Raw genomic sequence first — 15,272 nt, 5'->3', positions numbered from 1 at the left:
TTATTGGGGAAAAGTGTGGGGGAAAAAAAGGACAAAAGACGTTGGAAAAAGTTCAAATGTTGACACCATTAATCATAACACACTTTGTCAGGAAAAGTTATAAAAAATAAAAAAAAGACTTTCTGCTTTCATCCTAATAGATGCCTGCTGCTCTCTGCAGTTGAGTAATTTAAAGGCCCCTGGCCACTTTATGAGGAAACACTGTCAAAGGGATTAATGCACTCATCAATTCATCACTCCATCTCCCGCAAAGCCAACAGCCACAAAGGTTAGGGTTCATCCTCAGCATCACCAAGAGCACATTCCTGCTTTACCTTCACCTTGGGCGATCTGCGGCCCGGGAGGGGCACTGCAGGGGGCGAGCGGCGGGAGGTGAGGGACGCGGGGGAGGGGGTGGAGGGTGAAGTGGCGGGCTGGGGGCGAACGTCGTCTGACCACGGCGGGGCCTCGCCAGAGCGCTCTGACGGAGGCGAGAGGGGCGGCGGCGTGACAGGGGGCGAGGGCGAAGCGGACGGGGGGCGTGGCGGCGACGTGGAGAAGACGGGGAGAGGCGGGGGACGGGGGGAGGCGGCCGCGGGAGGGGAGGGGGCCGCGCCGGGACCGAGCGGCGAGGCAGGAGGAGACGATGTGGGGGAAGCGGGGGTCAAGGGCCGCGGTGAGAGCGGCGAGGAGGGGCCGGTGGAGGGTGAAGGTGACCGAGGGAGGGGGCCGACATCAGCCTATGGGGGGGGGGCAATGACACACAACACTGAATATGCATGAAGGAGCTAACAACGTGACTTCCTGTTAGGACATGGAGACGAGTACTTTTCCTTCAACATACTCTCTTCTCTACCGTGAATACTTGGCTGCAAAAAGATGACATTAAACATGAAACATCTGTGGCTGTAGGCAACCTCCTGGTGTAGGTTTTTATTACTTCCACGTGGACCCCGACTTAAACAAGTTGAAAAACTTACTCGGGTGTTACCATTTAGTGGGCAATTGTATGGAATATGTACTGAACTGTGCAATCTACTAATAAAAGTATCAAACAATCAATCAAAAAAACCACAAGATGACAGTAGATGCACTTCAAAATGTTGCTAGTCAGCTACGATGTATTATTGTGAATGCTGAGTCGGCAGTTTGCTCCTTAGCGCTGTTAGATCGGTTCTGTGGCACAACACGGTACTCGTGTTGAGCAAAGAGCATGTGGTCAAAGAGTTTTTTCCCCCCTTCCCACCGTCTCACGTACACTTCAATGGCAAGAAAACAGGAAGTATCTTCGATAGGAAAATACTTTTCTCCATGTCCTATACAAGGTCCTGCAGCGCTTCCCCAATGAAAGCACATTTCCACTAAGCAGTGCAGTTCGGTGCGGTTTTGGGGGACGTCGGGGATCATCTGTCGCTTGTAAGTCGGAGGTTCGAGACCGGATGTGGACAGAAACAAGGAGTGTTGGTGATGTGTTAAGTTTTATTTCGGTATATCGCTGTTATTTGGTTAGCGTGATAAATTAATTGCCGCAAAGTAGGAATTATTATTAATAAATCTTAATATGAATGAAAAAATATGTTTATGACCTTCTAAATACATTATTTAAGACAGTAATTCTCAACCTTTTTTTCAGTGATGTACCCCAGTGAACATTTTTTTTTAATTCAAGTACCCCCGAATCAGAGCAAAGCATTTTTGGTTGGAAAAAAAGAGATAAAGAAGTAAAATACAGCACTATGTCATCAGTTTCTGATTTATTAAATTGTATAACAGTGCAAAATATTGCTCATTTGTAGTGGTCTTTCTTGAACAATTTGGAAAAAAAAGATATAAAAATAACTTAAAACTTGTTGAAAAATAAACAAGTGATTCAATTATAAATAAAGATTTCTACACATATGGAGAACATGGAGAACCACTGATTTAAGATGATGAGTCTTCCAGACCAGTGGTTCTCAAATGGGGGTACACGTACCCCTGGGGGTACTTGAAGGTATGCCAAGGGGTACGTAAGATTTTTTTTTTAAATATTCTAAAAATAGCAACAATTCAAAAATCCTTTATGAATAAATTTATTGAATAATACTTGAACAAAATATGAATGTAAGTTCATAAACTGTGAAAAGAAATGCAACAATGCAATATTCAGTGTTGACAACTAGATTTTTTGTGGACATGTTCCATAAATATTGATGTAAAGATTTATTTTTTTGTGAAGAAATGTTTAGAATTAAGTTCATGAATCCAGATGGATCTCTATTACAATCCCCAAAGAGGGCACTTTAAGTTGATGATTACGTCTATGTGTAGAAATCTGTATTTACAATTGAATCTCTTGTTTATTTTTCAACAAGTTTTTAGTTATTTTTATATCAAATGAGCAATATTTTGCACTGTTATACAATTCAATAAATCAGAAACTGATGACATAGTGCTGTAATTTACTTCATCTCTGTTTTTCAACCAAAAATGCTTTGCTCTGATTAGGGGGTACTTGAATTAAAAAAATGTTCACAAGGGGTACATCACTGAAAAAAGGTTGAGAACCACTGCCCTACCACATACAAAATATGGCAAGACACCAACACACTGCAGGTAATTTTAAAAATTCTCTTTAAAAATTGTGTTGAGCTATTTAAAAAAGCATAACGTTCATTTCATTAAAGCAAACTAATTGCCCATTCATGGTAATAAAAACCAGAAAATTATCTGTCTCGGGCACACCTATGAATGACAAAATATTATATCCATTTGCGAATCATTTTGAGTTAACTATGAAAAAACTTGAATATCAAATATTACCGTATTTTTCGGACTATAGGTTGCAGTTTTTTTTTCATAGTTTGGTCAGGGGTGCGACTTATACTCTGGAGCGACGTATGTATGAAATTAAATAATAAAATAACAAATAATATTATTTATCTCATTCGCGGAAGAGACGAAGTAAATGTCAGCAATCGTCACACACACGTCAACCAATAAGAATTCGTCAGGGGAGGGTCATGGCAGAAGTGCATTATGGGTAATGGAATGCTAACTGCTATATGCTACTGCCGTAGCTATTAAAATGGATCATTTCATCGTTGGCGGTAACTTATAAAAACTGAGAAGGGCTGAACAAAAACGGCACCGAAAAGGAAACCATGTACTGCAGATTACAAGCTGAACGTAGTGAAATATGCAGCAGAAAACGACAAGAGGAAGCGGCGCATACCTTTGGAGTTGGCAGAGTTGTTTAGAAGCGACATCGAGGAAGAAGATTTCATCGGATTTATCGATTAGGAGTGACAGACTGTTTGGTAAACGTATAGCATGTTCTATACCAGGGGTGCCCATTACGTCGATCGCGATCGACTGGTCGATCTCGGAGGGGGTGTCAGTCGATCTCAAGCCAGGCATTAAAAAATAAACATAAAAATTAGCAATCATCAATCATACCAAGACTTCACTTTCGTCAGTTGTTTGACATTCTCGGCACCCGAGGATCTTGTGAGATGACGCTGGCTGCTGCGAGCTCATATTTAAGAAAAAAATCACTAACAGGGCGGACGCAGAGAAACACATTTTATTTCTAGAGACTCCGTACCTACTGTCAAAACTCTAAAGACCGACTGCACAGTTCCTGTCTTCACCATAAAAGACCTGTTTCATCCTGCCTGTGCTAACAAAATAAGAGTCTCAGAAAGCTAGCGTGCACAAGCTAGCAAGCTACGGAGTTTGATGCCAATGTATTTCTCCCCAGCCCTCAACGACCGCTTTCTCACTTGCTTGCCCACCCGCACACTCACTGACGTCACTCACCTGCTGCCAGACATTAAAGGGCCACACACATATGCTACTCTCATAACAAAGTGTTTAAAAACGAGTATGCAAGTTGGACAAATGAGATGCCAAATCCAACCACTTTCATGTGGTATTGGACAGAAAGGAGGACTTTTTTTCTCCTCCATTTGAAAATGCGGCCGTTATCAGCACCACTGTCTAATTCCAATCAATGCAAGTCATCAGAATCAAATACACCAACTTATATTCTTGTCTTCATGAAAGAAAGGAATCTATGTGTGTTAAACATGCTTATATTATCATTAAACACCATTAACTTGTTAACAAAAATGTCTCTTTCATAAATAAATAAATATAAATTATAAATAGGAATGAGGTAGATCTCCTCGACTTGGTCAATTGAAAAGTAGCTCGCCTGCAGAAAAAGTGTGAGCGCCCCTGTTCTATATGTTATAGTTATTTGAATGACTCTTACCATAATATGTTACGTTAACATACCAGGCACCTTCTCAGTTGGTTATTTATGCCTCATATAACGTACACTTATTCAGCCTGTTGTTCACTATTCTTTATTTATTCTAAATTGCCTTTCAAATGTCTATTCTCGGTGTTGGATTTTATCAAATAAATTTCCCCCAGAAATGCGACTTATACTCCAGTGCAACTTGTATGTTTTTTTCCTTCTTTATTATGCATTTTCGGCCGGTGCGACGTACACTTCGGAGTGACTTATAATCCGAAAAACACGGTAAATATTTGAATCGTTTGACAGCCCCTAATTGGAAGCCTTCATTAGGTCAATAATGCATAACAACATTGATTATGATTGGATCCGCTTTGGATTGGACTCTCGCGGCTGTGTTGGATCCATTATGGATTGAACTTTCACAGTATCATGTTAGACCCGCTCGACATCCATTGCTTTCGTCCTCTCCAAGGTTCTCATAGCCATCATTGTCACCGACGTCCCACTGGGTCTGAGTTTTCCTTGCCCTTATGTGGGTCTACCGAGGATGTCGTAGTGGTTTGTGTTGTGGTTTGTGCAGCCCTTTGAGACACTAGTGATTTAGGGCTATATAAGTAAACATTGATTGATTGATTGATTGACATTCTAACTTTTAGAGCAATGGCCATTTTAAAGAAAAAAACAGCCTGCATGGCAGCTTTGTGTCATTAAAGTAAACTTTTTCTCTTTACATTTCACAGGTTAACTGTTTTATTCTACTTTTTTAAGTTTTTACATTTTTATAGGATATTTAGAATGTGCTGTCAAATTTGCTAAAACGGACACCAACGGTTTATAACAGGGGTAGGGAACCTATGGCTCTAGAGCCAGACGTGGCTCTTTTGATGACTGCATCTGGCTCTCAAATAAATCCGAGCTGACACTGCTTAACACGATAAGTAATGAATAATTCCGCTTGTAATCACAGAGGTAAAAGTAACGTTCAAAATATAAAACATTCTCGTGCATTTTAATCCATCCATCCATCCCTTTTCTAGCGCACCTGTTCAACAAGTTGCGTTAATGGTAAAAAGTTATTTATTTATTATTGATTAGCGTGGGGCTTGCCCTCCTGGGGGTTCTTCAGCCCACCAAGCACTGACATGAGAGCCTGTTTCAGGGTTACAATATTGTTTTATTTTTCAATAAGTCTCTCAGTTGCTATCCAGCTCTTGTCTTTTTCTCTTTCGTTCTCGCTCGCACTCTGGCTCCAGCCCCAACCCCGTCTCTCCTCCTGGCTGCTGCTTATAACATAGCGACAGGTGATTAGATAACAAGGCCCAGGTGGGCCACTTACGCACCTGTCGCTGATTTCGAGGCCGGTCCTGGCACACCCTGCTTCGCTGCAGGCTCGCAGGCCACGCCCCCTCCACAGTTAGCTCCAGAATAACAATGTTATTACAGAGAATAACAGACTTATTATACTATATAAATGTTGGTTTTACTTAAAAACGTATCTGATTAGTTGTGTTAATTAAAAAAAAAATAATTATATGGCTCTTACGGAAATACCTTTTAAAATATTTGGCTTCTTGGCTCTCGCAGCCAAAAAGGTTCCCGACCCCTGGTTTATAATGTAAAAATCTGAAAAAAAAATACAAAAAAATCGGGAAAGGTAAGAAATAGCCACTGAAGCAAACTGCACTGCCCGGTGGAAAAGCGGCTTTAAAAGGTCGTAGGTGACATGTGCTCTACCTGTGCACCGAGTCTCCCTGTAAACACATCCTCCTCTTCCTCTCTAGCCTCATCTTCCTCCTCAATGAATAACTCAATAAGCGCCTTCCCTTTGCCTGACGGAGGCCTTTGACACTCATCATAGGGGACTTGCACTGTCACGGGTTTATGGTACAGGACCCTGCCTGCTGATTGGCCGGCCGGTGTCGCTTGGTCTGCTTTAACGTGAACCCCGCCCTTACTGGTCGCTAAGGGGGTGGGATATTCCGGCGCCAGCCTGGAAGCGCCTTGGTGGTCCGTGCGGTCGGCGACATCCAGGACCATGGACAGCAGCTCGTCATAGGGGTCTTCCACACGCAGCTCGACCGGCGTTCTAAAGAACTCCCTCTGCTGCGACCGCTCGCTTACGCTAAGCCCTCGGCTGTTTCCGAGCGCAGAATCGGGGAGCGGGGAGGTGACGGAGGAACGGGGAGGCGGGGACAAAGGGAGGCGTGAAATGTCTTCTTTGGAATAGGGTATGTACGGCTCCCTCGGGAAAGGAGCGAGGTCGGCGGGAAGCGGGGGAGGCGTGGGCGGTACGGGGGTGGCTGATAGGGAGGGAGGCGGGGTGGCGTCCACCGTGAGAGAGAGCCACTCGTGGGTGACCGCCTGCAGGTCCTGCTTTCTCGGCGGCATGTGGGGGGAGGACAGGTCACGGGCGGGGGATGGAGGTGGTGGGTGGTAGAAAGGCTCCATGAGGGGGAAGTGGAAAAGAGGAGAAAGTAAATAGAAAGCGGACTTCAAAAACTGTTTCTAACAATGGGAGTAACATAAATAGTCAGATCTGGGGTCAAGCTGGCGCCCTGATAAAACCTTCTAATTGCGACGCGGTGGTGGTTGTGGTGCTACCTACCTTGACGGGGGTGGAGCTCGGCGTCCGGCTGTAACCGTGGCGGTCCAGGTGGTGGGCGGGGCTCTTAGAGGGCGAGCGCTTGAGGAGGTCGACGTAGGCCACGGGGAAGATGCCCTGTTTGCTTGTGTCCGGGATCTTGCCCTCGTACCAGTTCTGGTCCACCTGCCTGAGCACGATGATCCTTTCGCCCTAAAAAAACAACAAGAAAGAAAAACATGCACATTATTTTTAAATCTGATCCTGATGACAGGATGCACGTACTGTGCAAACATTGGGCCTGATTTACTTAAGGCAGGGGTGTCAAACTCAAATACAGAGCGGGCCAAAATTTAAAACTGAACAAAGCCGCGGGCCAAAGTTGAACAAATTAACCTTTTAATAGGGACCCAAACAAGTTTGGCATTGAATATTAAACAAGCAAGGCTTATGTAGCTTTATAGTCACATGCAAAATCGAGTTTCAAATTATAATAATGAGTAAAAAATATCAATGGCATATCAAATAAAATAAAAATGATGGGTGCTGGGGTGTATATTGTAGCGTCCCGGAAGAGTTAGTGCTGCAAGGGGGTCTGGGTATTTCTCCTGTTGAGTTTATGTTGTGCTACGGTGCGGATGTTCTCCCGAAATGTGTTTGTCATTCTTGTTTGGTGTGGCTTCAGAGTGTGGCGCATATTTGTAAAAGTGTTAAAGTTGTTTATACGGCCACCCTCAGTGTGACCCTTATGGCTGTTGATCAAGTATGCCTTGCATTCACTTGTGTGTGTTAAAGCAGCATATATTATGTGACTGGACCGGCAAGAAAAAGCGGACGTGACGACAGGCTGTAGAGGATGCTAAAGGCAGTGCCTTCAAGGCACGCCCCCAATATTGTTGTCCGGGTGGAAATCGGGAGAAATTCGGAAGAATGGTTGCCCCGGGAGATTTTCGGGAGGGGCACTAAATTTTGGGAGTCTCTCGGGAAAATCGTGAGGGTTGGCAAGTATAGTATCAGCGGTGAATGCAGTGTTACAGAGGCATCGCCGCTGTATAATACCAGCGGGCCAGCTCTAATCTTAATTTGATATTACCTCAAGGGCCAAATGAAATTACACGGCGGGCCAAATTTGGCCCGCGGGCCAGAGTTTGACACCCATGACTTAAGGTAAAGATTAAGGTTAAAGGCCTACTGAAACCCACTACTACCGACCACGCAGTCTGATAGTTTGGCCCTGCGATGAGGTAGCGACTTGTCCAGGGTGTACCCTGCCTTCCGCCCGATTGTAGCTGAGATAGGCGCCAGCGCCCCCCGCGACCCCGAAAGGGAATAAGCGGTAGAAAATGGATGGGTGGATGGAAATATTAACATTGCAACACATGCCAATATGGTCTTTTTAGTTTACTAAGTTGCAATTTTAAATTTACCGCAAAATTTCTTGTTGAAAACACCGCAGAATGATGACGCGTGTTTGTGACTTCTCGGGTTGTAGCGGACATATTAGCCCGGCACCAAACACGGCCAAAAGTCGTCTCTTTTCATTGCATAATTACACAGTAATTTGGACATCTGTGTTGCTGAATTTTTTGCAATTTGTTATATTAATAATTGAGACTATAAAGAATAACGCTGTTTGTGGAAAGCGGTGGATTGCAGCTGCCTTTAGACTTCAGTGGATTATGCGACCTCGTCCTGCAGCTCAAAAAGGCAGCTGTGATCTTGGCTCCTCGGCTTCTCTCAGAGACACTGGCGTTCACCGCAGCCATCCGACTTTCAGGAAGGACTTTACAATCTCACTAAAACACTATTAAAACAATAAGCAGATAAGGGATCTTCCAGAATTATCCTAGTAAATGTTTCTAATTACATCTGAAACGGTCCCACTGCCGCCGCCTGGAGCCGGCGCCTTTTCTTTATTTATTTTTTTTGTGTGCTTCACTCCAACTTTCCTCATCCACAAATCTTTCATCATCGCTTAAATTAATGGGGTAATTGTCACTTCCTCGGTCCGAATCGCTTTTGCTGCTGGAGGCTATTATTATAAACAATATGAGGATGTGAGGAGCCCAACCCGTGACGTCACGCGCACATCGTCTGCTACTTCCGGTAAAGGCAAGGCTTTTTTATTAGCGACCAAAAGTTTCAAACTTTATCGTCAATGTTCTCTACTAAATCCTTTCAGCAAAAATATGGTAATATTGCGAAATGATCAAGTATGACACATAGAATAGAGCTGCTATCCCCGTTTAAATAAGAAAATCTCATTTCAGTAGGCCTTTAAGGTAAAAAAAATACGTACAAACTTGATAGCACACACAAAGCTGATCTACTAAACGTGTGCAAAGTGGACTGCGTCTGTTAAGTGAGCAGAATGAGGCAGTCCAAAATATATGCTGATCATCAAATACCATGAATTGATTAACGTGGACCCCGACTTAAGGAAGTTGAAAAACGTATTCGTGTGTTACCATTTAGTGGTCAATTGTACGGAATATGTACTGAACTGTGCAATCTACTAATAAAAGTATCAATCAATCAATCAATCAAAACGCCCACAATATGAGAGAAGATGCCAAAAATCTAAATATTTAACATCTACAATGTGATTTATCAACACTTATCACCGTTTTGCGAGCGCTATTTTTGAGTATTGTTCAGCGTGTCAGAAAGTCGTGCAAACTGACAGTTTCACAAACGGTAGCACGTAGCTCTCTTTGACCGTTGATGAACAAATGGTGCACAACACAGCAGCAACACAACCAATGTTGCAATAGCGCGAAGCAGCAGAACTGCTCAGTCAGCATTAATAGCGCTGATGAAGGTGTTGTAAACAACTAGAGATGTCCGATTATGGCTTTTTTTTGCAGATATCCGATATTCCGATATTGTCCAACTCTTAATTATTGATACCGATATCAACCGATACCGAAATACACATTCGTGGAATTAACACATTATTAGGCCTCATTTTGTTGTGACGCCCCGCTGGATGCATTAAACAATGTAACAAAGTGTTACAAAATAAATCAACTCAAATTATGGAAAAAAATGCCAACATGGCACTGCCATATTTTTTTTTAACATAAACAGTGTGCTTTATAACAATTAGGGAGGATTGTATCATGTTTATCCTCCAGCAGAAACTATATTAAAACAAAAAAAAATATTTTTTTCTCCCTCATTCCATTTTTCATACATTTTTGAAAAAGCTCCAGGTAGCCACTAGGACGGCGCTAGAGAGCCGCGGGTTGCCGACCCCCGTTTAAAAAGAACAACATCAGGAGGTTGCCTTAAGGTCACAGCTTTGCAATGCCAATTATTTTTGAGCCGGCTACAAGAATCAAGCTACCTTGCGGAGAGACAGCTCCACGTTGGTGTCTGCGTTGAAGTTGTAGCGAGCCACCGCCTCGCCGATCTCTCTGACGTGCGCGGGCGGAGGAGGGCGGCTGGGCTGCTGCTGCTTCTCCGAGGACGCCATCCTCTGCACGAAGGAAACGCCAATGAGTGCTGTAGGACACGCGCTTCTCGCAGGTGTGCACATACCTCCACGTAAGATATGGGGAGGATCCCCACGCGGCCCCGGTGCTCGCCTTCATACCAGTTGTTGTCGATCTGCCTGATGATGTTCACGGCGTCGCCCTTTTTGAACGTCAGCTCCCTGCAACACAGTCTGGTTATTCATGGAGGGGTCGGGGGATGGCGGGGATTATTAAGTAGCATCAGCAAGGCGTGCATGCACCGTACGAGTAGTGCACAGCGGCAAGCCATTCATGAGGTGACGGAGCGACGAGGCAGAAGCCGTAAAACAATCATAACATTTAATGGAGCGAGTTTGCCGATGGTGGGTTAGGGCGTTCATGCTCGGTAAACTGTCGCGGCGCCCGCTTGTTTTGTTTGCGCTGCGGCGTTGTTTGTACTCACTTAGCCGTCTGGGCCTTAAAATCGTAAATGGCTCTGGCGGGCTGCTTCTGATGGAGGAGAGAGAACAGAATGAGTTGGGTCATCTGTTTGTGGGAAACCTGGGAAGTGAGAGAGAGAGGGAGAGAGAGAGAGAGAGAGGGAGAGATCACAAAAAGCACAAAAACAATTTCATTGTTCCATTAACAGCTGTGGCTGTAGGCAACATCTTGATCTTCATTTTTTTTTTTTTTTTGTATGAATGTACAATATTGTCTTTCCTGCTTCTTAAGGATTATCAAGATAATCAATACCTTACTGCAGTGGTTCTCAAATGGGGGTACGCGTACACCTGGGGGTACTTGAAGGTATGCCAAGGGGTACGTGAGATTTTTTTTTTAAATATTCTAAAAATAGCAACAATTATTTATAGAGTAATACCTCAACAAAATATGACTAAGTTCATAAACTGTGAAAAGAAATGCAACGATGCAATATTTAGTGTTGACAGCTAGATTTTTTGTGGACATGTTCCATAAATATTGATGTTAAAGATTTCATTTTTTGTGAAGAAATGTTTAGAATTAAGTTCATGAATCCAGATGGAGAGAGAGAAAGAAAGATAACAAATAGCACCAAAAAAAATGTCATTGTTCCATTATGCCTGACAGTGTGGTGAACAAAATCAAACAATAAACATTAACAGCTGTGGCTGTAGGCAACATCTTGATCTTCAGTTTTTTTAAACGTTTTTTTTTTAGTAAGAATGCACAATATTTTCTTTCCTGTTTCTTAAGGATTATCAGGATAATCAATACCTTACTGCAGGGGTTCTCAAATGAGGGTACACGTACGCCTGGGGGTACTTGAAGGTATGCCAAGGGGTACGTGAGATTTTTTTTTTTAAATATTCTAAAAATAGCAACAATTATTTATAGAGTAATACCTCAACAAAATATGACTAAGTTCAGAAACTGTGAAAAGAAATACAACAATGCAATATTCAGTGTTGACAGCTAGATTTTTTGTGGACATGATCCATAAATATTGATGTTAAAGATTTCATTTTTTGTGAAGAAATGTTAGAATTAAGTTCATGAATCCAGATGGAGAGAGAGAGAGAGAGAGAGAGAGAGATAAAAAAAAGCAAAAAAAACTTTTTGATTGTTCCATTATGCCTGACAGTGTGGTGAACAAAATCAAACAACAACCATTAACAGCTGTGGCTGTAGGCAACATCTTGATCTTCAGTTTTTTTTTTTTTTTTTTTTGTATGAATGCACAATATTTTCTTTCCTGCTTCTTAAGGATAATCAGGATAATCAATACTTTGCTGCAGTGGTTCTCAAATGGGGTACTTGAAGGTATGCCAAGGGGTACGTGAGATTTTTTTTTAAATATTCTAAAAATAGCAACAATTCAAATATCCTTTATAAATATATGTATTGAGTAATACCTCAACAAAATATGAATGTAAGTTCATAAACTGTGAAAAGAAATGCAACAATGCAATATTTAGTGTTGACAGCTAGATTTTTTTGTGGACATGATCCATAAATATAGATGTTAAAGATTTCATTTTTTGTGAAGAAACGTTTAAAATTAAGTTCATGAATCCAGATGGAGAGAGAGAGAGAGAGAGAGAGAGAAAGATAACAAAAAGCACAAAAACAATTTGATTGTTCCATTATGCCTGACAGTGTGGTGAACAAAATCAAACAACAACCATTAACAGCTGTGGCTGTAGGCAACATCTTGATCTTCAGTTTTTTTTTTGTTTTTTTTGTATGAATGCACAATATTTTCTTTCCTGCTTCTTAAGGATAATCAGGATAATCAATACTTTGCTGCAGTGGTTCCTAAATGGGGGTACTAGAAAGTATGCCAAAGGGTACGTGAGATTTTTTTTAAATAATCTAAAAATAGCAACAATTCAAACATCCTTTATAAATATATGCATTGAGTAATACCTCAACAAAATACGAACGTAAGTTCATAAACTGTGAAAAGAAATGCAACAATGCAATATTTAGTGTTGAGAGCTAGATTTTTTTGTGGACATGATCCATAAATATTGATGTTAAAGATTTCATTTTTTGCGAAAAAAACGTTTAAAATTAAGTTCATGAATCCAGATGGAGAGAGAGAGAGAGAGAGAAAGATAACAAAAAGCACAACCACTTTTTGATTGTTCCATTATGCCTGACAGTGTGGTGAACAAAATCAAACAACAAACATTAACAGCTGTGGCTGTAGGCAACATCTTGATCTTCATTTTATTTATTTTTTTAGTATGAATGCACAATATTCACACAGTGGAGTGTTTTAAGTCTCGCCTTAAGACCCACTTTTATTCTTTGGCTTTTAACACTGTGTGAGTTGTGTGGTCCTCTGTGCTTATTATACTCTTTGATTTCTATTTTACTGTTTTAATTGATTTTACCCTTTAAAATAGTTTTTAATCATATTTGTTTTTATATTGTTATTTTTATACTGGTTTTATATTTATTTATTTTTTGTTTTTATTCCGTCATTGGTGGAGCATAATATTGTTTTTTTTAAATATTGTTTTTAACATGGCTGTGCAGCACTTTGGAAAGGTTATTGTTGTTTAAATGTGCTCTATAAATAAAGTGGATTGGATTGGATATTGTCTTTCCTCCTCCTAAGGATAATCAGGATAATCAATACCTTACTGCAGTGGTTCTCAAATGGTGGTACGCGTACCCCTGAGGGTACTCTAAAGTATGCCAAGGGGTACGTGGGATTTAAAAAAAAATATTCTCAAAATAGCAACAATTCAAAAATCCTTTATAGAAATATTTATTGAGTAATACTTCAACAAAATACGAATGTTTATAAACTGTGAAAAGAAATGCAACAATGCGATATTTAGAGTTGACAGCTAGATTTTTTGTGGACATGTTCCACAAATATTGATGTTAAAGATTTCTTTTTTTGTGAAGAAATGTTTAGAATGAAGTTGATGAATCCAGATGGATCTCTATTACAATCCCCAAAGAGGGCACTTTAAGTTGATGATTACTTCTATATGTAGAAATCTGTATTTATAATTGAATCACTTGTTTATTTTTCAACAAGTTTTTAGTTATTATTCTATCTTTTTTTCCAAATAGTTCAAGAAAGACCACTACAAATGAGCAATATTTTGCACTGTTATACAATTTAATAAATCAGAAACTGATGACATAGTGCTGTATTTTACTTCTTTATCACTTTTTTTTCCAACCAAAAATGCTGTGCTCTGATTAGGGGGTACTTGAATTAAAAAAAATGTTCCCAGGGGGTACATCGCTGAAAAAAGGTTGAGAACCACTGCATTACTGGTGCAGATTTCATTGCACCAGGAGACTTGTCCTTAAATCATTTTGATGGAATCACAGATCGCTTCGGCCCTCCGGTTGTCTCTGGCTAACAATTTGCACATTTCAACCGGCACGGAAATAAGTCCGAGCTCCGGCGGCGGGTCTCTCTTTGCGACTTGCTTCTTTAGCAGGCGTCTCCGTAGTAAACCCTGTCGTAGTGATGCTGGTGTTTTCAGATAACAAGGTTTGATGTGTTGATGCGTGATGTTTTTTTTAAATTTCCTCCTTGCAAATGTTTGCAGAACAGTGAAGAAGTCCCAGAAGATGGACGGCATGTTTGTTTACAATGACCTCAAGATGTTAACAAAACACTTTACTTTCATTTGAAATATATTAGTTTTTGTTATAAATAAATAAATAAATGGGTTGTACTTGTATAGCGCTTTTCTACCTTCAAGGTACTCAAAGCGCTTTGACACTACTTCCACATTTACCCATTCACACACACATTCACACACTGATGGAGGGAGCTGCCATGCAAGGCGCCCACCAGCACCCATCAGGAGCAAGGGTGAAGTGTCTTGCTCAGGACACAACGGACGTGACGAGGTTGGTTCTAGGTGGGATTTGAACCAGTGACCCTCGGGTTGCGCACGGCCACTCTCCCACTGCGCCACGCCGTCCCATGATTTATGATTACATATATTTGTTTTATTTCTAAATTTGCCTTCTTGTAAGACTAGACGCCACACAACAACCCACTAAATGTGGTATCAATGATACACGAGAGCGTATTTTACCTCTCTATCCGGAGTTGCTCTTCTACTCTGGGGCGTGTGTCGTCCATCCATGGCAGAATAACCCCTGGGGACATCCTGGTCTGTGATTGGCAAAGGAGACAAGTGGATGCAAGTTACAGACGTTACCATGGCGACGGTGATTGGCAAGGGGCATGCTGAAAATAATAAGAGTGAAGCGTGCGGCAAGGATGCTCAGGAAGGGATGGAAACAGAGTAGATGATTTGTTTTCCAAATCACTTGGATGAGGGCGCTGTGATTTCCACAACAAGACACAAAGGTGCACTTTTGATCCGATAAATGCAAAATGAAACATGTGGGAGCAACGACTTTTCGAAAAGAAAATGATATACGGTACTTCATAAAAAATAAATATTACAAACAAATAAAACTATGAATTCTAATTTACATACTGTACATTCTCAAATATATAACGCCTTTG

The 15,272-nt window shown here is 41.4% G+C and overlaps 1 protein-coding gene across 1 annotated transcript in view; it reads right to left on the bottom strand.

The window, feature by feature from the left end:
* LOC133560491 (sorbin and SH3 domain-containing protein 2-like) overlaps positions 1 to 15,272 on the bottom strand; it is a 177,816-nt gene that overhangs the window by 14,932 nt on the left and 147,612 nt on the right. The window contains 7 exon segments of the mRNA XM_061913067.1: positions 315 to 719; positions 5,963 to 6,670; positions 6,834 to 7,022; positions 10,159 to 10,290; positions 10,353 to 10,467; positions 10,731 to 10,828; positions 14,833 to 14,912. Coding sequence (XP_061769051.1) covers positions 315 to 719; positions 5,963 to 6,670; positions 6,834 to 7,022; positions 10,159 to 10,290; positions 10,353 to 10,467; positions 10,731 to 10,828; positions 14,833 to 14,912 — 1,727 coding nt within the window.

The sequence above is a fragment of the Nerophis ophidion genome, linkage group LG01 (assembly GCF_033978795.1).
Source record: "Nerophis ophidion isolate RoL-2023_Sa linkage group LG01, RoL_Noph_v1.0, whole genome shotgun sequence".
NCBI lineage: Eukaryota > Metazoa > Chordata > Actinopteri > Syngnathiformes > Syngnathidae > Nerophis > Nerophis ophidion.
Note: the sequence above shows the minus strand (reverse complement) of the source record. Positions and strands in the feature narration are given on the sequence as shown.